The 25,926-nt window shown below is 42.8% G+C and overlaps 2 protein-coding genes across 2 annotated transcripts in view; both read left to right on the top strand.

The window, feature by feature from the left end:
- The window catches only part of LOC135504214 (voltage-dependent L-type calcium channel subunit alpha-1D-like), a 52,895-nt gene extending 48,795 nt beyond the window's left edge, over positions 1-4,100 (top strand). The window contains exons 40-48 of the mRNA XM_064922569.1: positions 48-149; positions 405-529; positions 677-787; positions 1,750-1,984; positions 2,096-2,384; positions 2,485-2,768; positions 2,876-2,988; positions 3,120-3,497; positions 3,812-4,100. Coding sequence (XP_064778641.1) covers positions 48-149; positions 405-529; positions 677-787; positions 1,750-1,984; positions 2,096-2,384; positions 2,485-2,768; positions 2,876-2,988; positions 3,120-3,497; positions 3,812-4,018 — 1,844 coding nt within the window. The 3' untranslated portion in view covers positions 4,019-4,100. The remainder of the gene's footprint in view (positions 1-47; positions 150-404; positions 530-676; positions 788-1,749; positions 1,985-2,095; positions 2,385-2,484; positions 2,769-2,875; positions 2,989-3,119; positions 3,498-3,811) is intronic.
- Positions 4,101-10,932: 6,832 nt separating this feature from the next.
- Positions 10,933-23,518, top strand: LOC135504211 (synaptophysin-like). Its single transcript, XM_064922568.1, has 7 exons — positions 10,933-10,995; positions 12,568-12,633; positions 17,525-17,649; positions 17,895-18,093; positions 19,896-20,087; positions 20,213-20,545; positions 20,722-23,518. Exons 1-6 carry the CDS (start codon positions 10,978-10,980, stop codon positions 20,513-20,515), a joined length of 903 nt encoding a protein of 300 aa, XP_064778640.1. The 5' UTR covers positions 10,933-10,977; the 3' UTR covers positions 20,516-20,545; positions 20,722-23,518.
- The last annotated feature ends 2,408 nt before the right edge of the window (positions 23,519-25,926 follow it).

The raw sequence follows: 25,926 nt of genomic DNA, 5'->3' as shown, positions 1-25,926 counted from the left end.
GCAGCCTTTACTCCTGTGTTTTTAAAGGTCTTGTGTCACTCCACTAGGGCCTGTTGACCAGGACAACGAGGAGCTCAGGGCCATCATTAAGAAGATATGGAAGCGCACTAAACCCAAGCTCCTTGAAGAGGTCATTCCACCCCCTAGAGGTAAAACTCAGGAGGTGCCATTTTAACCAGCGAGACAGAGACTTATTACTGTATACTACCGTATAACCACACAGACCACTCTAATGGTAGTTTTAAAGTTACAGAAATACAGGTTTCTTTCTGTATCTCACTAGGATATTTGTCTGTGTTTTTTTTTATCTTAGTCCTTCTATCACTTTTCCATTTCCCTCCCCCCTTTGTTTAAAATGATTTTTTTCCCATTCTCCTCCTCTGTGACGATTCTTCCTGACTTAGGGGAAGAGGTCACTTGTGGGAAGTTCTATGCCAGCTTCTTGATCCAGGACTACTTTAAGAAGTTCCGCAAGAGGAAGGAGCGGGAGAGGAAGAAGAAGGGAAAGGACAAGAAAGACTCTCTCCAGGTATACCAGTTACCTGTTTACACGTGTTGCTGTTTGGTGACTGTGTGTGTGTATCACACTTTGTGTGTGTGTGTGTGTGTGTGTGTGTGTGTGTGTGTGTGTGTGTGTGTGTGTGTGTGTGTGTGTGTGTGTGTGTGTGTGTGGCAGGCAGGGCTACGGTCACTGCAGGCACTTGCACCAGAGTTGCATCTGGCCTTGGCAATGGAGGGAGAGGAGGAGGAGGGTATGGAGGGAGAGTTGGACGAAGAGTTTTTCAAAGTAAGTATCTCCTATTGACTGTCATTAGTGTATCAAAACAGTATGTACTGACATTTTTTTAATTTCACCTTTATTTAACCAGGTGGCCAGTTGAGAACACCTTTATTTAACCAGGTGGCCAGTTGAGAACACCTTTATTTAACCAGGTGGCCAGTTGAGAACACCTTTATTTAACCAGGTGGCCAGTTGAGAACACCTTTATTTAACCAGGTAGGCCAGTTGAGAACACCTTTATTTAACCAGGTGGCCAGTTGAGAACACCTTTATTTAACCAGGTAGGCCAGTTGAGAACACCTTTATTTAACCAGGTGGCCAGTTGAGAACACCTTTATTTAACCAGGTGGCCAGTTGAGAACAAGTTCTCATTTACAACTGCGACCTGGCCAAGATAAAGCAAAGCAGTGCAACACAAACAACATCACAGAGTTATACATGGAATAAACAAACTTAGTCAATAACACAATAGAAAGAAGTCTATATACAGTGTGTGCAAATGGCATGAGGAGGTAAGGCAATAACTAGGCCATAGTAGCGAAGTAATTACAATTTAGCAAATTAACACCGGACACTGATAGATGTGCAAGTAGAAATACTGGTGTGCAAGAAGAGACAAAAAGTAAATAAAAAACAATATGGGGATGAGGTAGGTAGATTGGATGGGCTATTTACAGATGGGCTGTGTACAGCTGCAGCGATCGGTTAGCTGCTCAGATAGCTGATGTTTAAAGTTAGTGAGGGAGATGTAAGTCTCCCACTTCAGTGATTTTTGCAATTCGTTCCAGTCATTGGCAGCAGAGAACTGGAAGGAAAAGCGGCCAAAATGATCTGTCTTTTCTATTTTGACATTGATCAAATAAGCAAATATCACTTACAGTAGGTAAACAAATGTTTCTATAGTATTTACAATAAGCAGCAGTTGACTGTATATTAAAGCTGATCTCTCTGTTTTCCCCTTCCTTCAGAATGAAAATGTTTTTGAAGATCCAGGCACCTCTGCCACCAATACTTCATCCACCACTCCCATACCAGGTGACATGGAGGAGTCCACCACCATCGTTTTCATGGAGCCCTTCGTCGAGCCCACTATATTCAGTGACGTGGTCACAGAACAGCCATTAACAGCCAGTGAGAGATCAGAATCAGCTCTGTCATCCTTTGATGTGGTGGTTGAACAGCCAACCAGATTTGAGGCCCTCCTTCCATCAGAAGCACCACCAGCCCCATCCCCGCCCCACCCAGCCGCATCACCACCAAAAGATCCATCCCCTCCCCAACCAGCACCGAACCCATCCCCACCACAAGCCCCATCCCCTCCCCAACCAGCACCAGCCCCACCCCCACCACAGGCCCCATCCCCTCCCCAACCAGCACCAGCCCCACCCCCACCACAGATTGCTTCTCCGCCACAAATGGTTGCCCAATCCCAACCTCAAATAGTGATAGCCCCACCAGAACCAGAGGCAGCTCAAATAGTGTTAGAGGCAGCCGCTGCCCCACCTCAACCAGAGCTAGTGATGGAGGGAAGAGGAGGTGAAACTTATGCTGCAGAGCAGGTGTACTACCAACAGTACCCAGTGGGCATGCTAACAAACGACAGGTAAGTGGGAAGGGGAGAGAGGCAGATCTACGTTAATGAAGCTTAGTTGAAGAGCGTGCATGTGTGCGTGCGTGCATAAGTGTTCCCTTTCCCTTCACAGGTATGCATATCAAGAGCAAACTGCAGCATCCCATATCCCACCAGAGTACATGCAGAGTCATGCTCCTAACTTCATCAATGGGAGTGTTGCAGGAGTACCCTACGGAAATGGAAATGGCATGAATGGGAATGGCTATAATGGCGCTATGAATGGTATGAATGGAGGTAGCATGAGTGGCTACACCGGTAATGGTTACATAGGAAATGGCTACAATGGAAACGGCTACAATGGCAACGGATTGGAGCCGTATGTCCGGAGACGTGTTCTTCCTCCCACTCCTGCAGGTAATCATCACATGGTCTCAGTCTTTCTCCTCAACACCAGTAGAATCAGTAGTACTAGAAACACCCAGTGACCATCTTAGTACATTTCCATGTATTTTCCCTTCCAGGTCGTAAGCCGCCCTCCTTTAACATCCAGTGTCTGCGGGCACAGCATAGCGCGGGTGACATCCCCATCCCTGGCACATATGAGAGTAACTCACCCCCATGCAGATCCAGACTGGTGAGAAACACACACATGCAAAATAATAGTCAACAAATACTGAATCAAAGAAACATTTTGATTTTAATTTAATAATAGAAATCAAGATTTTAGTCATTTTCCTCTTGGCGTTGTCATCCGTCGTCCTCCAGACCCTTGACTCCCGCCGCAGCAGTGTCTCATCCATATCCTCGGCCTCCTGGGCCAACAATGGAGGAGGACCTGCAGGGTCAATGCCAGGAGCAGGGGTGTCAGCAACATCAGCAGCAGCCGCAAAGAGAGGACGTCTGCTCTACGCCCCTCTGATGCTGGTGGATGAGGCCGGGGGCACCCAGCAGCTGTGGGGAGACAGGACCCAGGCCACCTCCAGCCTCCCTGCTATTGCAACTAGGCCCAGTGGCTGGTACCCTGGAGCCCCAACACTCCCCATGCACACGCCACAGAACAGGAGCTACACCAACGGCAGAGTGCCCTCCCAGATCAGCCAAAGACTCATAGAGAAAGGCAGTGCAAACAGCCTGGTGGAGTCGGTAAGTGATGAATAAAACAAAACGTCTAGCGAAAAGTCAGCTAAAAATCCCAAGGCTACATATTGTTTGCCGGTAGGCTATACCTTATCTGCCTAATGGTGAGTGGAGGAGTCAAGTGCACTCCAAGCGTCAGTAATTTACCTGAAAATTTGCTTTGCTTTCCAAAAAAGTATATTTGCCTAAGTCAGTGATTATGAATATTCAATAAACACTTGTATGCTGTAGGTTGTTGGGATATGGAAATATATATGGAGAGAGAGACTGATAGAGAGAGATGTGTTCAGTGTTTCACTACTCTTCTTACTCTCCCACAGATCCTGATATCAGAAGGATTGGGCCTCTATGCAAGAGACCCAAAGTTTGTGAACTTCGCCAAGCGGGAGATCGCTGACGCATGTAACATGACCATTGATGAGATGGAAAACGCAGCCACAGATCTGCTGACCCGTTCTACTGGACAGCCAATAGGACGCTTCGAGGAGGAGCTGGCAGATGAGATGAACTGTGTGATTTCCTACTGAGAGAGAGGAAACAGAGAGGGAGGGAGAGTTGGAGGGCAATGAGATAGAGCCTTACCTCTCCATCAACATGGGGGGGGTAAGAATGCGGTCGCAAGCTATTGATCTTAGGAAACGGTCTATATCTCTTTGATCATGCTATTTTTCTTTTCCAGATCTTCTCAGTTAATTTGGCTTTGTTGATAGCATCAGTGTGTCTTGAACAAGAGTCTGAAAGAACCATTGTGAATTAGACAGCATATACAGTAAAGAGCCCAACTATTGAGGTTTGGCCTACACATTATTCTAATGTAAGAGTGTACTGTACTATAGCCTGCCGAACATGATTGCAATTCGTATTCTACTATGAAGTAGTTTATCGCTATTTTCAAAAGCGGCATTTTTGGATTGTATTTCCATTTTTGGTACTGTTCTAGAATTGCTGTCACTTATACACCCAAATCATACAATAACCCTGCTAGGGTCATAAAAACATATTAAAAGCTGGCATAAATCCCCCCCCCAAAAAAAGAAATACAGTACCTGTCTATAGTTCAAGTGAGCTCCACTTAACCATAGATAATGAAAATGGGTTTGTGTGTCATGTCAGTTGCCCAGTGAAGCATTAGCATAGCATTAACAGTAGACTTTTGAACTATGTCATGTCAAATGAACCTTTCTAGTGCAGGGCGGAACACCTCGACAACATTCCACTGAAGAGGCAGCTCACAAAATTCAAAAATATTTTTTTGAAATATGTAACTTTCACACATGAACAAGTCCAATACAGCAAATGAAAGATAAACATCTTGTTAATCTACCCATCGTGTCCGATTTCAAAAATGCTTTACAGCTAAAGCACAACATATGATTGTTAGATCACCGCCAAGTCGAAAAAACACAGCCATTATTCCAGCCAAAGATAGGAGTCACAAAAAGCAAAAATATAGATACAATTAATCACTAACCTTTGATGATCTTAATCAGATGATACTCATAGGACATCATGTTACACAATACATGTATGTTTTGTTCGATAATGTGCATATTTATATCCAAAAATCTCAGTTTACATTGGCGCCTTACGTGCAGTAATGTTTTGATTCCAAAACATCCGGTGATTTTGCAGAAATACTCATAAACATTGATAAAAGATACAAGTGTTATTCACAGAATTAAAGATAGACTTCTTAATGCAACCGCTGTGTCAGATTTCAAAAAAACTTTATGGAAAAAGCATAATCTGAGAACGGCGCTCAGAACCCAAAACAGCCAGAGGAATATCCGCCATTTTGGAATCAACAAAGTTAAAAACAACACCATAAATATTCACTTACCTTTGATGATTTTCATCAGAAGGCACTCACAGGAATCCCAGTAAATGACTGATTTGTTCCATAAAGTTCCATCATTTATGTCCAAATAGCCACTTGTTGTAAGCGTGTTCCGCCCAGTAAACCATCTTCATGAGGCGCAGGCACTTCATCCAAACTCAAAAGTTCAGTTACAATCCTTTAGAAACATGTCAAACGATGTATGGAATCAATCATTAGGATGTTTTAAACATAAAACATCAATAATGTTCCAACCGGAGAATTCCTTTGTCTTCAGAAAAGCACTGGAACGAGAAGTAACTCTGTCGGGAGCACACGTCATGAGACCAAGGCTCTCTGCCAGACCACTGACTCAGAGGTCTTATGAGCCCCTCCTTTATAGTAGAATCCTCAAACCAGTTTCTAAAGACGGTTGACATCTAGTGGAAGCCCTAGGAAGTGCAACCTCATCCATATCTCAATGTGTACTCGGAAGGCCAAGCTTTGAAAAACTACAAACCTCAGATGTCCCACTTCCTGGTTGGATTTTTCTCATATTTTTGCCTGCCATATGAGTTCTGTTATACTCACAGACATCATTCAAACAGTTTTAGAAACGTCAGAGTTTTCTATCCAATACTAATAATAATATGCATATATTAGCATCTGGGACAGAGTAGGAGGAAGTTCACTCTGGGCACGCTATTCATCCAAAAGTGAAAATGCTGCCCCCTATCCCAAAAAAGTTTAAATTAACAGAAACCCCAAAGAAGATTCTCATGACAGTCATGTTAATGGTTTCTCTCTAGGTGTCTTCCTAGGTTCCTGCCTTTCTAGGGAGTTTTTCCTAACCACTGTGCTTCTACATCTGCATTGCTTGCTGTTTGGGGTTTTAGGCTGGGTTTCTGTATAGCACTTGGTGACAACTGCTGATGTTAAAGGGGCTTTATAAAATACATTTGATTGATTGATTTATCTCCCTCAGTGAGAAACTTTGAAATAGTATTTATGTACGTATATGGTTAACAGGAATGCAACTTGTAAATGTAATAATAACAATTGTTAGATTTATTTTTATTGTGACTGCTAACACTTTGAACTGTCAGGTATGTGTGTACAGTAATAAAGTGTAATGTACTTTTTCTCAAAGTTGTCATGTAGCTAGTTCATTTAGTAGCAGTAACAATAAGGCCGGATTTAATAATGCAAATACTGGAGACATGGGCTTTTCATAAAGAACTGGCATAACTCTACATGATTATAGAGGGTGTAACATTTCATGATTTTAAGGAACATCATAAAATAAACACATGAATTGCATAATGACTCATTAGTGCCTTAACAGATGGAGAACATCTGTGTTTCCTTGGCCCACTCAGTTCCACATTTAGAAACTCCTCTTTAATTACCATGACAACACTTGGCCTAGTGACTGATTTTCAGGTGTTTTTGTTTTCAGCAAAGAAGATAAATAAAGATGTATATGACTGGCCATATTTGACTGAGAAACCTGGTAATGGTTAAAAAGCATACATCTTTTGTCAAATTAACCTCCAAGGGGACAGTTGAGCTAACGTGCGCTAATGTGATTTGCATGACGAACATTTCCCAGGACATAGACATGTCTTATATGGGCATAAAGATGAACAATAATTTAATCTAACTGCACTGTCCAATTTACAGTAAACAAAAATGCCATGCTATTGTTTGGGGAGAGTGCACAACAAAAAAACTTATCATGGCACTTGTTTGATAGATTCACCTCTGAAGGTTAATAATGTACTTACATTCATTGCTCTGATTTGTCATCCTGAGGGTCCTAGAGATAATATGTAGCATAGTTTTGTTTGATAAAATCCATTTTTATATTCAAATGTAGGAACTGGGTTCTACATTTGGAACCCCTGCTTTGTCAGATATTTTTATCATACGTTTTTTGGGCATTTTAGCGAACCCTAACCCTTTTCCTAACCTTAACCTAATAATCCTAACTTGCTATACTCTAAAAAATGAGGGCTTCAACAAGGGTTGTTCTAAGATCCTCAAAGTTCCTTGAAGAACCTTAGGGTTTTTGGCACTGAAAAATGCCCCCAAAACATTCTTCCAAGAACCCCATACGAGATGGGATTCATTGAGGAACCTCTTTAGTTCTTTGGGGTTCTTGCAGGAACCTAACTGCCCAACTGAAATATTTTTATTTGAATTTGAGAGGACAGCAGGTGCAGACACCTTACTGAAAAATGTAAAGATGTCCTCAATTTAAGGCAAGGTTTCTCCCTTTATGATCAAAATTGATATTGTTTTATGATGATAGGCCTACCATCTATCTTTTCATATTTGTCCAAATGGCTGTGTTTTGACACTCCCTTTTAAAAAGTAATAATGTTTAAACAAAAAATGTACACAATTCAATGGATATGAATCAACAACGAGGTAAGAATATGTAAGATGTTAAAGGCTATAGTCGTATTGGGCGCAGATGACTGAACTGCTCACTTCTTTTTTTGTGTCTGTATGCAGGTATACTGATGAGGAGGCCCACAAAAGTATGTGCAATTTGTATTGGTTTGTCTCATAATATTATGCAGATAACATGTATCACCTACAATTAATTTGAATGAATGGTGTCTTTAAAAACTTTTGACTCAGTCACAGTAGCCATCTTCCTCCTCCCTTACCTGTTCAATGAAGATCCCAGATGGCCTCTACATTATGGACAAGCTATGTATATGAAAACCGCTGTCAAGTGAACAGTGTTTTCATTCACATAATTTTTACCACAAAAAATAAGATATGAATACTGTTATGTGCACGTTTTGTTAATTATATGTATATTTCTATATTTGTTATATTCATAGACTTCACCCTCCCTACACCTGTTCAATCACCATGCACTGCTAAATCATTTTGGAATGTGAGACATGGGTTTACACCGAGACACTAATGATCTTGGAGCAGGGGGGAAAGGGCTCAGATTCCGGGGGTGTAGCCGCGGGGCTAAAGCAGCGTGCCAGCGCATCTGGCTTAACATCCTTGGGTACCGGTCGGTGTTGTGGAAACGAAATGGCCCGGGCCTTACTGAACCCCTCCCGAATGTCCTGGTGTTCCTCGGGAATGGAGGAGAGATCCGGGGCAATTTCCAAGTCCCCAGGAAGACGTTCCGGGGCAAGCAGAGCTGATTTCAGGCAATGAGTGTGGCAGAACGGGCTCCAGCCCACAATGGCACCAGTAGACCAGTCAATCGAGGGATTGTGTCGCTGGAGCCAAGAGAATCCCAATGCCACAGGAACCTGCGGAGACTCAAATAGGAGGAATTGGATCGTCTCACTGTAGTTCCCCGACACTCATAGGTTGATGGGGGTGGTATGGTGGGTGACCCGGCCTATAGAACATCCGTCCAGCGCTCTAACATTCATGGGAAAGGAGAGGGGTTGAGTGGGGATGCGCACCTCGAATGCCAGGGTAACATCCATAAGACTCATATCGGCCCCCGAGTCGATGAGTATCTTGAGGGACTTGGACTGGTCACCCCACAGCAGGGTGGCATTGAGAGGGGGGCGAGTAGGGGGAGAAGCTAAATTGTCCTTAGGACCCACCAGTGTACTCATTCCTACCAATGAGTTATGTCTCTCTTTAGGGGACAGGTAGACACATAATGACTGGAACTACTGCAATACAGACAAATCTGGGTGTTATGTCTGCGTACATGTTCAGCTTGAGATAGCCTAGCCCTGCTGAGCTGCATCGGCTCGGGAAGAGGTAAATCGTCAGTCTTCAGAGGATTTTGGAGAAACTCGGGTAAGCTCGGATCCTCTCGGGAACATATACACTGGGGACTTCCAGAGTCCATCAGATGCAAGGTGGGATCCTTGAGTAAGCAATTGGGACCGCAATCAGACCTCTTCTCCTTCCTACGATCCCGTAGCCACCCATCGATCTGGATGGTCAAAACGATGAGTGAATCGAGATCCGTTGGTTGTTCCAGGGCTGCAAGCTCGTCCTTTACTTCCTCCGAAGCTCTGTGCAGGAACGTGTCGAACAGCTCTTCCGGGTTTCAGGCACCGCTGCAAGCATGCGGAATTCCACCGCATAGTCTGACACACCGAGGGAGTCCTGCCGAAGCTGGAGTAACCTTCGTGGCAGCCTCTCTCCCAGACATCTCAGCCACGAAAACTTCTCACCTCTGCCATAAATATCTCCAGACTGGTTGTTGCTCCCACAATGCCATGGCCCATGCGAGTACCCTCCCGGACATCAGCGTAATGATATATGCTATCCTTGAGCGGTCGGAGGGGAATGAAGAAGGTTGCAGCTCGAAATTGAGGGAGCACTGAGAGAGAATGGCCCGGCAGATTCTGGAATCTCCATCATAGCGCTCCATGTGAGGTAAGTGGGGTTCCCGGGAAACCGGGGTGATGGCGCTGCTACCAGCCCGGTTACTGAGGGGCTGGGAGGTTACCGTCGTGGTAGACTGCCTAGTAGGTCACCCACGGATTTGTTCCTGCAATGCATCCAATGCTAGGTTGTTACTTTCGGCCATGGCCCAGAACCCTTCCATCAGATGGCGAAGCAACTCCTCGTGCCTTCCAATGGTGGCTCCTTGGGAGGAGATGGCAATGCGGAGCTGGTAAAAGTCTGCTGGGTCAATCATGGCCAGTTCATACTATAGCGTTTCAGGTAAGATCCAAGTGCAGACTGTGTTAAAGTAACAATGTTTATTAAAGCAACAGAGGCAGGCAAACAACAGGTCAAGGCAGGCAGGGGTCGATAATCCAGAGTGGTGGGGCAAAGGTACAGGAAGGAAGGCAGGCTCAGGTCAGGCAGAGGTCGGTAATCCAGAGTAGGGACAACTATACAGGACGGCGGGAAAAAAGAGACTGGGGAAAACGCTGGTTGACTTGACAAACTGGCAACAGACAAACAGAGAACACAGGTATAAATACACAGGGGATAATTGGGAAGATGGGCGACACCTGGAGGGGGTGGAGACAATCACAAGGACAGATGAAACAGATCAGTGGGTTAGCGTGACTGCCAGAGGATATACTGTGCCTATTGTACTTGGGGCTGGGAGTGTACCTCATGTTGGGTTTTATGTCTGCTTTGCCACTAAAATCATGACTAACACTGCCAACTAAAATATTGTGTTATTGTTGTTATTTTATGCTGATCAATAATAATAATTAACCCCAAAAGGTTATTTGTGGAAGCATTAATGGGGGTTCTTTGAAGAACTTATAGTGGTTCCATCACTGTTTAAATTTGAATAACCCCTACAGGATCCTCCAGGAACCTTCAACCTGAAGCTCAGACTATTCTTGGTAGTGCAACTCGATTGCCTTTCCAATATCATGTAGAAATACAAAACCTGCCTAGTGCCCACCTCCCAAAACAACATACATAGGTGTCGTCTCTCCGTTATCCCTTGTGGCAATCACTGTAGTCTACTAGAATAAAGCAGCCATTTGATTGGCCAAGCTGTCGAAATCGTCATTACTGTATGTCCAATGATTTATCTAACGTCTCTACGCCCCAGATGCCCGAGACGAGCTCGTGACGTAATTCAGCTATTCCCATCTCTTTATCCTCGTCCCCCCGTGGGCTGTTCCGGATGTAACGCCTCCCTCCAGCCTACCGGCTGATCCTCTTATCGACAAGCAGGCGGCCAAGATGGATGTTGTGAACCAGGTAGGGCTCTGGGATGAAAATCACCAATACCAATGTTTTCATTTGATTTAGTTATCTGAAAAGCCATCATTTGGCACGCCTGCAGAATGCGCACTTTGACGCGGTAGAGTTTTAGGGGGAAAAAATAATAGGACATCATTATGGTAGGGGCCGCTGTAATTGTAAATCCGCGGACCGTTAGTTTGAAATACAGTGCTTTCAGTGGTCGACTCATGTGAACGAAAAGCGAGCACTGAGCTCAAAACACCGCAATACAGGCATGATAGATTACATGTGATTTAACCAATTTTACACCAGTAATTGACTGACGCAGTGGAACGTTTGGCTAATAAATAGACCATGGTCCAAAAGTCCAATTAATTGATCAAGACACCCTGCGCAATATAATTTCAACAGCATTTTAAATAACTCAGACAAATAGGCTTAACACATCCAGGGTATTAGTTGAGGTGAAATCTATATGAAGATATATTCCGTTTGAATTGTGGACACAGAAATGGATTGTTTCGTTGGAAAGACTATTTATATTTTTGAGTAACTGCTATTGAACTAATAGAATCGGGATTATTTTTTGCAGAGTATATGCCCGACTAGAAGGTAAAGTATAGCCTATTAAATGTGGAATGAGGATATTGTTGTTTTTTTTTACAAAAAAAGCAACAAAACAAGAGATGATGCTAAACAAATGTCTAACTCGTGAAAGAAAAAAGAAACAGGCAGGCTGATCTTGCAACAAAAAGAAGAAGCAGAGAGTACAAATCAAGAGGAAAAGCGACAGACCCTATTTAATCTATATCGCAATATCAGACGACGTCCGTCTCTTAGTCCTATAATACAACTCGCTATAGGACTATCAATTTACGAGGGGCGACAGACCAACTGGGAGTTAAAAGTAAGATATTGCGAGGTGAATCGATAGGCTAAAGACAGAATCGATAGGCTAAAGACAGAATCGATAGGCTACAGGACACAGTTTATTTGGGGATGATCACAGACAGATGCGACTGATGTGTTGCTTTCAACCGCACATGACAAGGCTTTACAAATTATAGCCTAAACTATAGGACAAGCTATATCTACTATAGGGCCAACTACTATCGAGGTGACTCGAGATTTTCTTTCTGCATACATTTCTAGAGTGCTTGCTGTCTGTCAAGCTTTGGCGACAGCAAAAACAGTGGGATAAGCAGCTTTGTCTAATTCTATGCTGGCAAGTCTCTCTCTCCCAGTCCCCCCCCCCCCCCCCTCTGTCTCTCTCCCACTCTCGCTCTCGTCTCCACTAAACGATGTCAGTGCTTTGTCACACGGCCTGTCGCGCCCCAAGTCAAATAGTCCAATTACCGTACTAGCGAACAAATGGCAGCATGAAAAAATTGATCGTATCACCGCCTTCTCCACCGCTCCTGAAAGATACATTTAAATTTTAACTGACAGGTGCAAACTGTGGAGTAACGACAGATATGCATTGTCAGCATAGACTATAGGCCTACACAGTACACACTACAAACGTTCAAAAGATACTTCGCGACAAATTCATAAAGCAATGTTAATTGTTGATTTCTGTGTTTACAGTTGGTGGCCACCGGGCAGTTCACCATAATCAAGCAGCCTTTGGGATTTATGAAAATCCTACAATGGGTAAGTTACTGTTTTCATACAATGTTTCATTATTTGGCTTGTGACTGAGTGTATGAGAGGCCATGGTGAGTGCGCGCCCGTATCCTTTCCGCGCGCATGAGTGGGTGTGGAAGACTTTAGAATGTACTGGTATTGTATATTGCATGCGTAAAATCTAGATTACAGATGAGTGTGATGATATTAACCAATACACTTAAAAGCTATACATGATAGGCCCATATATTATGCTATGGTTGGCCATGTTCTGAGAATAGATTATGAATTTATAGTGATGTTGGGCCCTTGCACTGTGTCAGAACATGTCCTTCTGTCACACAGAGGTCACAAAGCTAGGTGAAGCTTTGTGCTCGTGACGACAAACAGGCAGCGCGAGGTGGCTGACACTACCCATTCTTTCACTCGCTGCTTCCTCTCGGCTACCACCCGCAGGCAGGGCTCATGAAAACTCGACGATGTTTCAGTGATACAATGTTACTGTACATCGATCATGGTAATTGTGATAAATCTCTGTTCAAACTATCCAGGTATTTATGTGTCCTCTCCTGTGAAGTTTGTTGTAAGCCTACCTGATCCACCAGATAATTATCTCACATCACTTTAGCCTTTCGCTCTGTAATCTAATCTGGAGTATTTTGTGACCAACTCAAGCATTTGGGTGTAGTTACTTCTTTATGTGTCGTGTAGTTGCGCCCTTCTAGGGCTAATCATTTTCGCACTTCTTTATGTATTGTGTAGTTTCTCTTTCCTAGGGGTAATCATTTTCGCACTTCTTTATGTGTTGTGTAGTTTCTCTTTCCTAGGGGTAATCATTTTCGCACTTCTTTATGTGTTGTGTAGTTTCTCTTTCCTAGGGGTAATCATTTTCGCACTTCTTTATGTGTTGTGTAGTTTCTCTTTCCTAGGGGTAATCATTTTCGCACTTCTTTATGTGTTGTGTAGTTTCTCTTTCCTAGGGGTAATAATTTTCGCACTTCTTTATGTGTTGTGTAGTTACTCCCTCCTAGGGCTAAACATTTTCGCTATAATTTAATGTTTTAGAAGTCGCACATAATGTTTTAATAGGCCTACACTGAATTAAAATCTTGGTAGTAGTAGTAATGGCCATTGACGTTACTGCAGCATCACCTGAAAAAGGCGCTGTCCACTTTCAGGGGTTCTGAAACGTGAAAATCGCGGTGTTCCAATTGATCGCTATCCATGGTGCTAAATCGGAATCTCCGCTATTTGCTTGTTTGTTTACCTTTACAATTCTTCATGTCGCCTCAATGCTCTATTTGTTGTATTGTGCTGTAGCATGACAATCGTTGATTGGCAATTCATGATGAATCTGTGATAAAGCATTCCACACATTCATGTCACAAAATGTACTTCATACATCCACATCATGGTTTCTGCATGCTTTATGTTCTCTTTATTCAGTAACACTCGAGGCACAGTGTGACCCCTCTTCCAACTTGTTTTGTGCCAGGGGCTAAAGGTATTATTCTATGTAGATAGGCTCTCTCAATTGTACAAAGAGGAGTCTGGCTGCATTTACACAGTCAGCCCAATTCTGATATGTGTTTCACAAAATAGTATTTGACCAATCAGATCAGCTCTGAAAAAGAACTGATGTGAAATTCCAATTAGTGGCAAAAATATCAGGATTCAGCTACCTGTGTAAATATAGCCTCTGACTTACTGAGTCCAGCATGGTCATGTTAAGCAGAAATTATGAGCTGTAATAATTTGGACAAAATATGAATGTACTGTGTACTACGTATGTAACTTGTAATTAGGAACACCTTTCAGCCACATCATTACCACTTCTTTCTCATCTATTTGTCATCACACATTTGTGATAGCATCAGAACTAGCACACACATGCCCACTCACACACACACACACACACACACACACACACACACACACACACACACACACACACACACACACACACACACACACACACACACACACACACGATACATAGTCATTACTCACCACTGACTCACCACTCTCACTCAACAGAACAAGTCAATGTACAGTATGTGCTCATTGAGGAAGTTAAAGTAATGAAATCTCATCCTCCCATGTTCCAGTTGGACTCACTTTGCTAGAATGCCATGATGATTGGCTGATTGAAAGAATAGGATTCATTTATGAGAAGACACATAGACCTACATACAAAAATCAACATCAGGATTTAAATAAAAGATCCCCAAACAAATGTTCTACTCTAAATCACAGCAGGTAAGAGTAACACAGGGTAGCAAAGACTGAGAGGACAGTTCTGACAGCATGGCCTTGTCTGTAGTCCTTCCCCGGAGCACTGCTAGTGCTTGAACATCACATCGTTACTTCTCTGGGTCACATGGTTAACAAACCTCCATGCCTGAAGCAGCACACAGGGAGGAGGCCAGAGCTCCGGAATCATAAGTTATAAAGGCCTGCTCTTGCATGTTTCTACATCTGGTTCGAGGTGAGCCTAAAGGAGTTAATCCCCTGGCCTAAACAGATTCATATGTAACTCTAAATCAGAATTTAGCATTTATACATTCACATATCAATACTCATCTATTACTCCATTTACACATCCCTACTGACCTCTCATTCTCATTCAATATATACACATATGTTTTTCTGTCAACGTGTGTATGTAGTGTACACACAGGAGGGACGCTGACACAGACATTTTGGCTAACTATATTTGTTGCGATGTTTCAGAATGCAAGCCTTCTATGTTTTGGTTAACCACTGTGTCTACCATAACAACATCCTGCCCCGGGTTACGCTTGGGAACTAGGTTATTTTTGTCTTACCTTGGGATTTACAGTTAAATGCTCTGTTACAGTTTACATATAGTGCCTTGCGAAAGTATTCGGCCCCCTTGAACTTTGCGACCTTTTGCAACATTTCAGGCTTCAAACATAAAGATATAAAACTGTATTTTTTGTGAAGATGCTCTCTGCGCTTTTAACGGACCTCCGAGACTATCAAAGTGCAGGTGCATTTATACAGAGACTTGATTACACACAGATGGATTGTATTTATTAGTCATTTAGGTCAACATTGGATCATTTAGAGATCCTCACTGACTTTCTGGAGAGAGTTTGCTGCACTGAAAGTAAAGGGGCTGAATAATTTTGCACGCCCAATTTTTCAGTTTTTGATTTGTTAAAAAAGTTTGAAATATTCAATAAATGTCGTTCCACTTCATGATTGTGTCCCACTTGTTGTTGATTCTTCAAAAAAAATACAGTTTTATATCTTTATGTTACCTGAGCCTGAAATGTGGCAAAAGGTCGCAAAGTTCAAGGGGGCCGAATACTTTCGCAAGGCACTGTATTTGCTTTACTGATTCACTCAGTGCACTGTTGTGCTGTAAGAACAGTTTTCATACTGTTCGGGAGACCATAGTCATATACCTCAAACTCTTGCACTAAGAGCGGGTTAATGAATGTTGCAAATCAGTGAAAATGTAAAACAGACACAGCATCTTTATGAACCAGGAAAAGGATTATACTTTATGTTACTGTGCATGCCAGACTACCTAAGTGAGAGCTAAAATCTTACAAGAGGATAATTTGGCATACGTTGTGGACTATCCACGTTGGAGGGTGTGGGAGAGTTAACTAGCCTGGTGCCAGATCTGTATGTTCTTCAACTCATCTGACTATGATAATGACCGAACACGGCAAAGAGTATTTAGCTAAAGCACAAACAGATATGATTCTTCCATGTCAGAGATGATTCCATGTTCTGTTTTGTTGTCCTCCTCCTTCCATCTTTCATGCATGCTTATATCCAATCTGTTGAGCTTTTCATTATCACCCTCCCCCCTCACATTCCTCCCCAATCATTATTAAAACCTGTTAATAAGGAGATGGGGTGGAGGTGGGCTGTGTTGGCACGCTAAAGAGTAATGAGACAAGGGAATAAGTTACGTGTTTGTGTATGTGTGTTTCCGCGTGTGTGTGTGTGTCAGTGTGAGTGTACCGTTGCACAAGCGTGAGCGTGCATGTGTGTGTGTGTGCATGTGTCCGTGCGTGAGGGTGTGTGTACAATAGCCCTGTGCAGCGTCCTTTAGTGACAGATGGTGGAGGACCTCAGTCAGATTAATAGACAGATTTTCCATCCAATGGGATCTGGCCTGCAGGGAAGGGAGGGTGTGGTAAAAATAGGCTGACTGTATAACCTCCTATGTCAGTGTGTGCGAGTGTATGTATCTGCATGCTTGTGTGTACGACAGTAGGTTAGCGTTCAGGTACACAAGCGCTGGTTTACATTACTGTACACCCCCCTGTAGAACTGTAGTACTGTAGCCTGGGCTGTAGAGAATAACTTATTTAGTAAAACAGATATATCAACCAAACATGTTATTTTACATTTCTTGTATTTTCTTTATACAAAAGCGCACAACTTTAGGTGTCGGAGTAACCATGGCAACAGGTGTAGCGCTGTAACCTGGCAATATAGCTGCATTGATTTGCAGTTTGTGTGGCTTTGTCAGCAGCCTGCAGTGGTTGGAGGAACATTGGAGTGCAGGAGACACAGCAGATGGTGAAACCAGTGTCAGGTCTTTCAGCAACAGTATACCTTTATTGGGGTTTTCCATTATACTGCATGGGCTTTCCTTTGGTTCACATCAACACCTATTTCAGACCAAACTAGAGTTATGCCAATTCCTCGACAGAGCACCATCTTTGTGAAGAAATCATCCCAAAATAAGTGCCATTTAATAGATGTATTATGCTTTTCCCTACATGTCTCTCTGTCTGGGTCATATTCTTTCCCCATTCCTTTGATCTCACTACTCTATATTCCCTCCCCTTCCCTTTCACTTCCCTTTTACTTCCACTTGCTGTCTATAATTCTCCTCCTCTTCTCATCCTCCCTCTCTGTCTTTCAGATCTTTGCCATCTTTGCTTTCTCGACATGCGGCAGCTACTCTGGCATGTTCAAGATGAGTGTGGAGTGTAAAAACCGGTCAGAGAGTGACCTGAGCATTGAGGTGGAGTTTGAGTATCCATTCAGGTCAGTATGCCTATTCAGTCACACGTAACCCTGTGATACCGCACAAATATGGTCCGTCTGTCATTTCTACAGTACCACTGGGCTGCAAATGTCAGTGGTGGAACATTAATCTGTAAACTATATTAACCCCATTTGACGTCTCTCTCTCTCTCTCTCCCCTCCTCTCTCTGTCTTTCTCTCTCTCATTCTCCCCTTTTCTCTCTGTCTCCCATCTTCTGTCCTTCTCTGTCGCTTGTCCTTCCCAGGCTACATCAGGTGTACTTCGATGCCCCAACCTGCAAGGGGGGAAACCCTGAGCGTCTGTTCCTAATCGGAGACTACTCCTCCTCAGCTGGGTTCTTTGTCACCGTCGGTGTCTTCTCCTTCCTCTACTCCATGGCAGCCCTTTCTGTGTATGTTTTCATTCTGGAGAAATACCGTGAAGGCTGCAAGGGAGCCCAGATTGTGAGTTCTTGTTTCTAGTAGGCCTACACTATTCCATAGCATATTCCACTACCTCTGCTACTATTACTAATATCATAGTAATGATGATGATGAGCATAAGATTGATTATGTCTCGGATGAGGACTTTCTAGCTTGATCATGATGATGTTTCTGATAAGAACTTTGAAATTGATTATGATGATGAGCGTGTCCAGTGTCTTCGGAAAGTATTAAGACCCCTTGACTTTTTCTACATTTTTTTATGTTACAGCCTTGTTCTAAAATGTATATAAAAATGTAAAAAACTCAGCAATCTACACATAATACCCCATAATGACGAAGCAAAAACAGGTTTAGACATTTTTGAAAATGTATTACAAATAAAAAACAAAAATACCTTATTTTCATAATGTAAGTATTCAGACCCTTGGCTAAGAGACTCGAAATTGAGCTCAGGACCATCCTTGAAATGTTTCTACAACTTGATTGGAGTCCACATGTGGTAAATTCAATTGATTGGACATGATTTGGAAAGGCACACACCTGTCTATATAAAGGTCCCACAGTTGACAAAATGCATGTCAGAGAAAAAGCAAGCCATGAGCTTGAAGGAATTGTCCGTAGAGCTTCAAGAAAGGATTGTGTCAAGGCACAGATCTGGGGAAAGGTACCAAAACATTTCTGCAGCATTGAATTTCCCCAAGAACACAGTGGCCTCCATCATTCTTAAATGGAAGAAGTTTGGAACCACCAAGACTCTTCCTAGAGCTGGCCGCCCGGCCATTCTGAGCAATCGGGCGAGAAGGGCCTTGGTCAGGGAGGTGACCAAGAACCCGATGGTCACTCTGACATAGCTCCAGAGTTCCTCTGTGAAGATGGGAGAACCTTCCAGAAGGACATTCATCTCTGCAGCACTCCACCAATGAGACCTTTATGGTAGAGTGGCCAGACGGAAGTCACTCCTCAGTAAAAGGCACAAGACATCCCGCTTGGAGCCAAAAGGCACCTAAATACTCTCAGACCATGAGAAACAATATTCTGTGGTCTGATGAAACCAAGATTGAACTCTTTGGCCTGAATGCTAAGTGTCAAGTCTGGAGGAAACCTGGCATAATCCCTATGGTGAAGCATGGTGCTTGCAGCATCATGCTGTGGGGATATTTTTCAGCGGCAGGGACACTAGTCAGGATCGAGGCAAAGATGAACGAAGCAAAGTACAGAAAGATCCTTGATGAAAACCTGCTCCAGAGTGCTCAGGACCTTAGACTGGGGCAAAGATTCACCTTCCAACAGGACAATGACCCTACGCACACAGCCAAGACAACACAGGAGTGGCTTCAGGACAAGTCTCTGAAGGACTTTGAGTGGCCCAGCCAAAGCCTGGACTTGAACCCGATCGACCATCTCTGGAGAGAACTGAAAATAGGTGTGAAGCAACGCTCCCCATCCAACCTGACAGAGCTTGAGAGGATCTGCAGAGAAGAATGGAAGAAACTCCTCAAATACAGGTGTGCCAAGCTTGTAGCATCATACCCAAGAAGACTTGGGGCTGCAATCACTGCCAAAGGTGATTCAACAAAGTACTGAATACCTCTGTAAATGTGATATTTTTTATTTGTTTATAAATTAGCAAAAATGTCTAAAAACCCGTTTTTGCTTTGTCATTATGGGGTATTGTGTGTAGATAGATGAGGGAAAAAAACTATTTAATAGATTTTAGAATAAGGCTGTAACCTAACAAAATGTGGTTAGAAGTCAAGGGGTTTGAATACTTTACGAAGGTACTGTAATTTGCTAATGCTTTATAATGTGATTATCCTCAGGACTTTGTTGTGACCTGTGTGTTCACCTTCTTCTGGCTGGTGGCTTCTTCTGCCTGGGCTAAGGGTCTGTCGGATGTGAAGGCATCCACCGACCCAGACAAGGTTCTCTTACTGATCGAGGCCTGCGACGAACCGGAGAACCGCTGCCGTGAAGTCCATGACCCTGTCGTCTCTGGTCTCAACACATCTGTGGTATGGAATTCAATTGTAACGTTGTGATTTGTAAAAGGGCATGGACTACTGAGGAAAATCCTGTACTACAAGATATGGACCCCCTTCTTTTTCTTTTTCGTCCTTTTCTTCCATTCACCCCCTAGGCATTTGGCTTCCTGAACCTGATCCTGTGGGGAGGGAACCTGTGGTTCGTGTTCAAGGAGACTGGCTGGCTGGCAGCTTTTGGAGGCACATATGCACCTTCCCAGGAGAAAGCACCTGCCCCAGAGTCCTTCGGCCAGGACGGCTATGGGCAGGAGGGCTATGCACAGCAGGGGGATGCCTATACCGGCACCCAGGGAGGCTACCAGCCCGACTATGGCCAGGGCGGCTACACTGAGGGAGGTGGAGACTATCAGCAGGGGGGATACGAACAGCAGCCCACCCCCTACGCCAATCAGATGTGAGCTGGTCCACCCTATGGCAGCTGGAAGCTGGTGAGTGTCAGTGTATATGATGGAGCAATCCTGAAAATACTGATAAATAACTATGAGAAATACTGCATTACTCTTCCTAAGGGAAATACAGACTGTGGCTTTATGACATCTTCATAATCTTTAGGTATGCATTAGTTGTAATATTTCTCTCTCTCTCTTTCCCCCCCCACCCCCAGGGGCCACCATGTGATTTAGGAGTGTGGTGCCTGACCACCACCCACAATTCCACACTCCTCTGTTTGTCTGTTTGTGCATTTGTGAGTTGACAAGAGGAGGGAGGGAGGGAGGCAGGCAGCGAGGTATGGAGGAAGGTGGGCTCTTGGAAGGGGAAGTTATCAACACCGTGTCCCTTGGGAGAGTGTTATTTTGTTGAGGGGGAAATGGGTCCTTACTGTAACATGCTGTTTATTCTCGTGATGTATTTAACTGTGGAAGACAACAGGGGATTCATTGACAGTTTGATCGCACAAGGACAAACTGGAATACAAAACCAAAACATGAACATCAATCTTTTAAAGGAATAACACTTAAATGAAGGACAATAATGGTAGTAATATTTAACGTGGGAGAATGTATTTGTCTGTGCTATGTAAATATCAACATATTCATATAGAAATATATGTACACAGTTGAATAATTGTGCACTCCATATTAGTTGTTATACAACAAATGTAGAGAACAGAGTTATCCAGTTGTATTTACTTCAGTTCTGTTTAGGAGCTCACATAGTTCAACCCTCGTTGTTTTTTAATATTTATGTTTTGTGTTTATTTTATTTCTCCATGTGTGTTTCTTTACATTTTCAGTTTATTCAGTTTCAGAATAGTTATTTTCTCTTTGTGCTTTTTTATTTGTTCAACATTACTGAATGAGTTTAACGGGATAGAGTAAAGAAGATGTGATGGCAAAGGATGAAGACAAAAAAAGAAAGCAAAAAGAATGACGAATTCAGAGAGAGTAGAGAAGAATGAGAGAGGTGTTAGCAGTGATTTATGTATTCATTACAACTTGTATTCATTGTCTTTTATATTTTGCCATTGAAGTATTACTCAAGGATTTAGCTATGTTTGCTGAGAAAAGCTGAAATGCAAAAAGGAGAAAATGTATCTAGGATAATGAAAAAGTAGTTAGCATGGTAAGAATTGGTATTCTGCTAATACTATGCTGTTCCGAAAAACTGCTGTACATACTATGCTATCAACACTTTTAGTTAAAGATGATTTGAGGTTGTGAAGTCAACTGACGTTAAGGGGATCATTATTTTTAATGTAGTTTAGAACTTGGCGTCAGATAGATTGGGCCCAGAACCTTGTCATGTTTCGATCGACTATTTATCTAGTCTAGAGATGAGTCATAAGACAGAATAAGTAATCATGTTTATTCACAATTTATTTTGGTCATCTGATCAAAACGTATCCATATATTTTCATAGAACTAAATCAGTATGGCACAATGTGTCATTTTCAAGACCATATACAAGCCATAGAAAATAAGTATTTTAAGTATTTTTTACATAGTAATATAGCCAACTAAGTTGTCCTGAACTGTATCTTGTTTCCATATACATAAAATATCCTGCATCCTTGATCTCCCCACACCCACACATTCACTCTCAAAAGCAGGTTTTGCATGTGTCTGACTCCTGGAGTTAAAGTACCCTGGAACCAAATTGAGAGGGGGGGGGGGGGTGCAAGTGGCAAACAAGTGTTACAGTAATAGTATGTTTGGCTCATCATAAGGTCACAGCACAGTGCAGCTCTGCTATATTTTACACAAAGTACAGGGACTACACATGCTGCAATGGTCACTCTTTTCAAGGTCATGTAGATAGGCTGACCTGCCATACTGCCAATCCTCTCTTTGGATAGAAGAAAAACTGTATTGCCAAATGGAAACAGGACAGGCGTGTCTTGATCGATAGATTTTGCTTCCACAGTAAATTGTTTTTCATCCATGTTATTCCATTATGCAGTTTTGGATCCATACATTTCATTTTTTTACCAGTCGGTGTAGAGGCACCTCACTTTCTCTCCCTTCTCCTGTGTTCTCTCTCTTTCTCTCCCTTCTCCCGTGTTCTCTCTCTTTCTCTCCCTTCTCCTGTGTTCTCTCTATCCATCTTTCTCTCCCTTCTCCTGTGTTCTCTCTCTTTCCATATCTTTCTCTCCCTTCTCCTGTGTTCTCTCTCTTTCCATCTCTTTCTCTCCCTTCTCCTGTGTTCTCTTTCTCTCTTTCTTTCCCTTCTCCTGTGTTCTTTCTCTCCCTTCTCCTGTGTTCTCTCTCCCTTCTCCTGTGTTCTCTCTCTTTCCATCTCTCTCTCCCTTCTCCTGTGTTCTCTCTCTTTCCATCTCTTTCTCTCCCTTCTCCTGTGTTCTCTCTCTATCCATTTCTTTCTCTCCCTTCTCCTGTGTTCTCTCTCTATCCATCTCTTTCTCTCTTTCTCCTGTGTTCTCTCTCTATCCATCTCTTTCTCTCCCTTCTCCTGTGTTCTCAATCTATCCATCTCTTTCTCTCTTTCTCTCCCTTCTCCTGTGTTCTCTCTCTATCCATCTCTTTCTCTCCCTTCTCCTGTGTTCTCTCTCTATCCATCTCTTTCTCTCCCTTCTCCTGTGTTCTCTCTCTATCCATCTCTTTCTCTCTTTCTCTCCCTTCATGTGTTCTCTCTCTCTTTCTCTCCCTTCTCCTGTGTTCCCTCTCTTTCCATCTCTTTCTCTCTCTCTCTTGTAGCTCTTATAAATATGCTCAATGCAATATGTATAGTCTGTCGTTAGTGGTGAATGATGTCTTGTGATACTCTACGCCTTTGGACAGTTGTGTTTATTGTTTATGATGTATTCTTATTACTATTTATGATAATGACAATTACAATTCAGAGAAAAAAATATCCAAGATTCTCCAGAATTCTATTGTATTCTTATTTTATGGAATCCCTGTGAAACAAAATCAAATAAACTTGACATTCTGTTGAAGGTTAAATGTTTTGTCTAATTCTCTAACCTTGTAGATCATATGCATTGTTCATGCTGTACTATTTACTGATTGATGTTCAGTAGCATGGGGAGGTCCCTGCGGGGTTCAATGTCTGAGGGTATAAGGTATGCCTACTACTAGGCTATGTCATGACATTGGCCTGATGGGGAGGTTTATGACCCCTATAAATACCTTTCCCCTTTTTCCTCTCTCTACTCTACCAATGTGACTATTGAAAATCCCTTTGTTAACATGGAGAGTCTGGTAACATCAATAGGTGGGAAACTGAACAATATTTTGGTTATCCAACCAGTTGAATATATGCGTTGGTACTTAATGAATATGATGTCAGATCAGTTGGCATCTGAGACATTATTACTAATGACAGGATGACAAACTGCATCTTGGAAAGTCGACACATTCTAGTTATCAGATTCACATGGAATTGTTGTGCAATTTAAATGTTTAAATGTAATTTTAGCTTCTTAAATGAGAGAACGGTTTGTCATAGAGAAACTCTGCTCGATCAGAGGCCCCGCCCAAGTGAACAGACTTTGGTTGTAAACTATGAAACACTCCCTTCTGTCACCTCTATATAAACCCGTTGACGAAAATGTAACTTCCTGTTCCAAGGAAGTGAGGACTTGCGGTCCCCACGTTGAAAGGACAAAGACCACCTACAGAACTAAGCCAACCTCAGCGTGAGCTCTGATTGAACGACAGGAAACTAAAGAAATTAGCATCGAATCTCATCGACCTACACGTCAAAAGGATGAATTTCCACTATACAGCCAGAATATAGCATGAGCACATAGCATGGCAACTTGGTATGAACTTTAAACTCTTATTCACTAAAGAAGTGATACCTCCTAGCCGTTGCGTTAGTGCAGCAACTGTAGACATGTAAGCATGGTTAAAACACTCATTTTGAATTTGAGTGGTTACATTTCTCCAGCACTATTTTTTTTTTACCCCCTTTCTCCCCAATCTCCCCACAGTCTTGTCCCATCGCTGCAATTCCTGTATGGACTCGGGAGAGGCAAAGGTCGAGAGCCATGCGTCTTCTGAAACACGACCCCACCAAGCCGCACTGCTTCTTGATACACTCCTCACTTAAACCAGAATCCAGCCGCACCAATGTGTTGTCATCCAAAGTCAGCGTGCATGAGCCCAGCCCACCACAAGGAGTCGCTAGAGCGTGATGAGACAAGGACATCCCGGCCAGCTAAACCCTCCCTTAACTCAGACAACGCTGGACCAATTTTGCACAGCCTCATGGGTCTCCTGGTCGCGGCCGGCTGCGACACAGCCCAGGATCGAACCCGGGTTTGTAGTGACACCTCTAGCACTGAGATGCAGTGCCTTAGACCGCTGTGCCACTTGGGAGGTCCTCTCCAGCACCATCCTTAAACTGTTTGCCCAAAAAGGTGGCGGGAAGTTGCTTTGTTATTGTTTGAACTCCAGATTACCCAGTAGTGTAATTGTGCCTGGAGAAGTGGGTACACTAATTTTGCATACAAAAAAATCCAAACGGCAAACCTGGCGAAGGAAATGTGCCCTGTGTGAAAAATTCTATGAGAAACAGTGACATACACTCTGAATGATCAATCCCATATCGGTTGTTCACAGTTTAGACTTTTGAAGGTAGTTACCCTTTATATTTGATTAGCATTGTTTCTGTAGCACGATAGGTAGTTTGCAAAATAAATAGCCACATGATTAACGCAAATAATAATAATTATATAATTCTGACCGGTAGGCATGGGCTACTTTGTAGCAATTTAAGATTTAATAGAGAAGACGGTTAGGCCTATCATTAGCATCGCTATATTTTCCTTGTTCCTCAATTGTTTGAAACCTGGACGTTTTACTTCATATTATGAGGCATGTCTTACGTTGCTTCAAAGTAGCCTGTAGCCAAAAAATTATAGAAACGTGCAGGCAATTGTTTTTAGAAGGACTTACTCATATGCGTTCTGTTCACTAGATTTTCTTTAAATGTTATTTACTTGGCTAGCAGCCAAAAGCATTATCGTAATCATATTCGCGACCCAAGATAGTTGTTGCATCTTTAAACCCCCCTCCCTCTCCCTCTTTTTCACGGATATTTCCATCTCTGTGGATTAATTCGCCTACTGCCCGTGTGCACATTGCTGTGCCTAAAACGTGAATAAATAGTTTTTCAACATTTTAAGAAAAACATTCTGTTCCATCAGCACTATTAATTGATAGGGCGTATACCTGCACGACACTACTTTGATCAGTATCAGTATGGATTAAGTGAGTATGGGCAATACATATTGAAAAATACGTGGGTATACCCTCCACTACACCACTGAGATTGCCCCTTAAACAATACATGAACAACACAATTATATTATGCATGGAGCAAAGTAAATGAAACAGCACATTTT

Source organism: Oncorhynchus masou, chromosome 18 (assembly GCF_036934945.1).
Source record: "Oncorhynchus masou masou isolate Uvic2021 chromosome 18, UVic_Omas_1.1, whole genome shotgun sequence".
NCBI lineage: Eukaryota > Metazoa > Chordata > Actinopteri > Salmoniformes > Salmonidae > Oncorhynchus > Oncorhynchus masou.
Note: the sequence above shows the minus strand (reverse complement) of the source record. Positions and strands in the feature narration are given on the sequence as shown.

Excerpts from the sequence above, each read along its gene's own strand:
- LOC135504211 (XM_064922568.1), top strand. Across the intron at positions 18,094-19,895 it reads GCTGCAAGGGAGCCCAGATT|GACTTTGTTGTGACCTGTGT; the intron begins GTGAGTTCTTGT and ends GATTATCCTCAG. Across the intron at positions 20,088-20,212 it reads CTGGTCTCAACACATCTGTG|GCATTTGGCTTCCTGAACCT; the intron begins GTATGGAATTCA and ends TTCACCCCCTAG.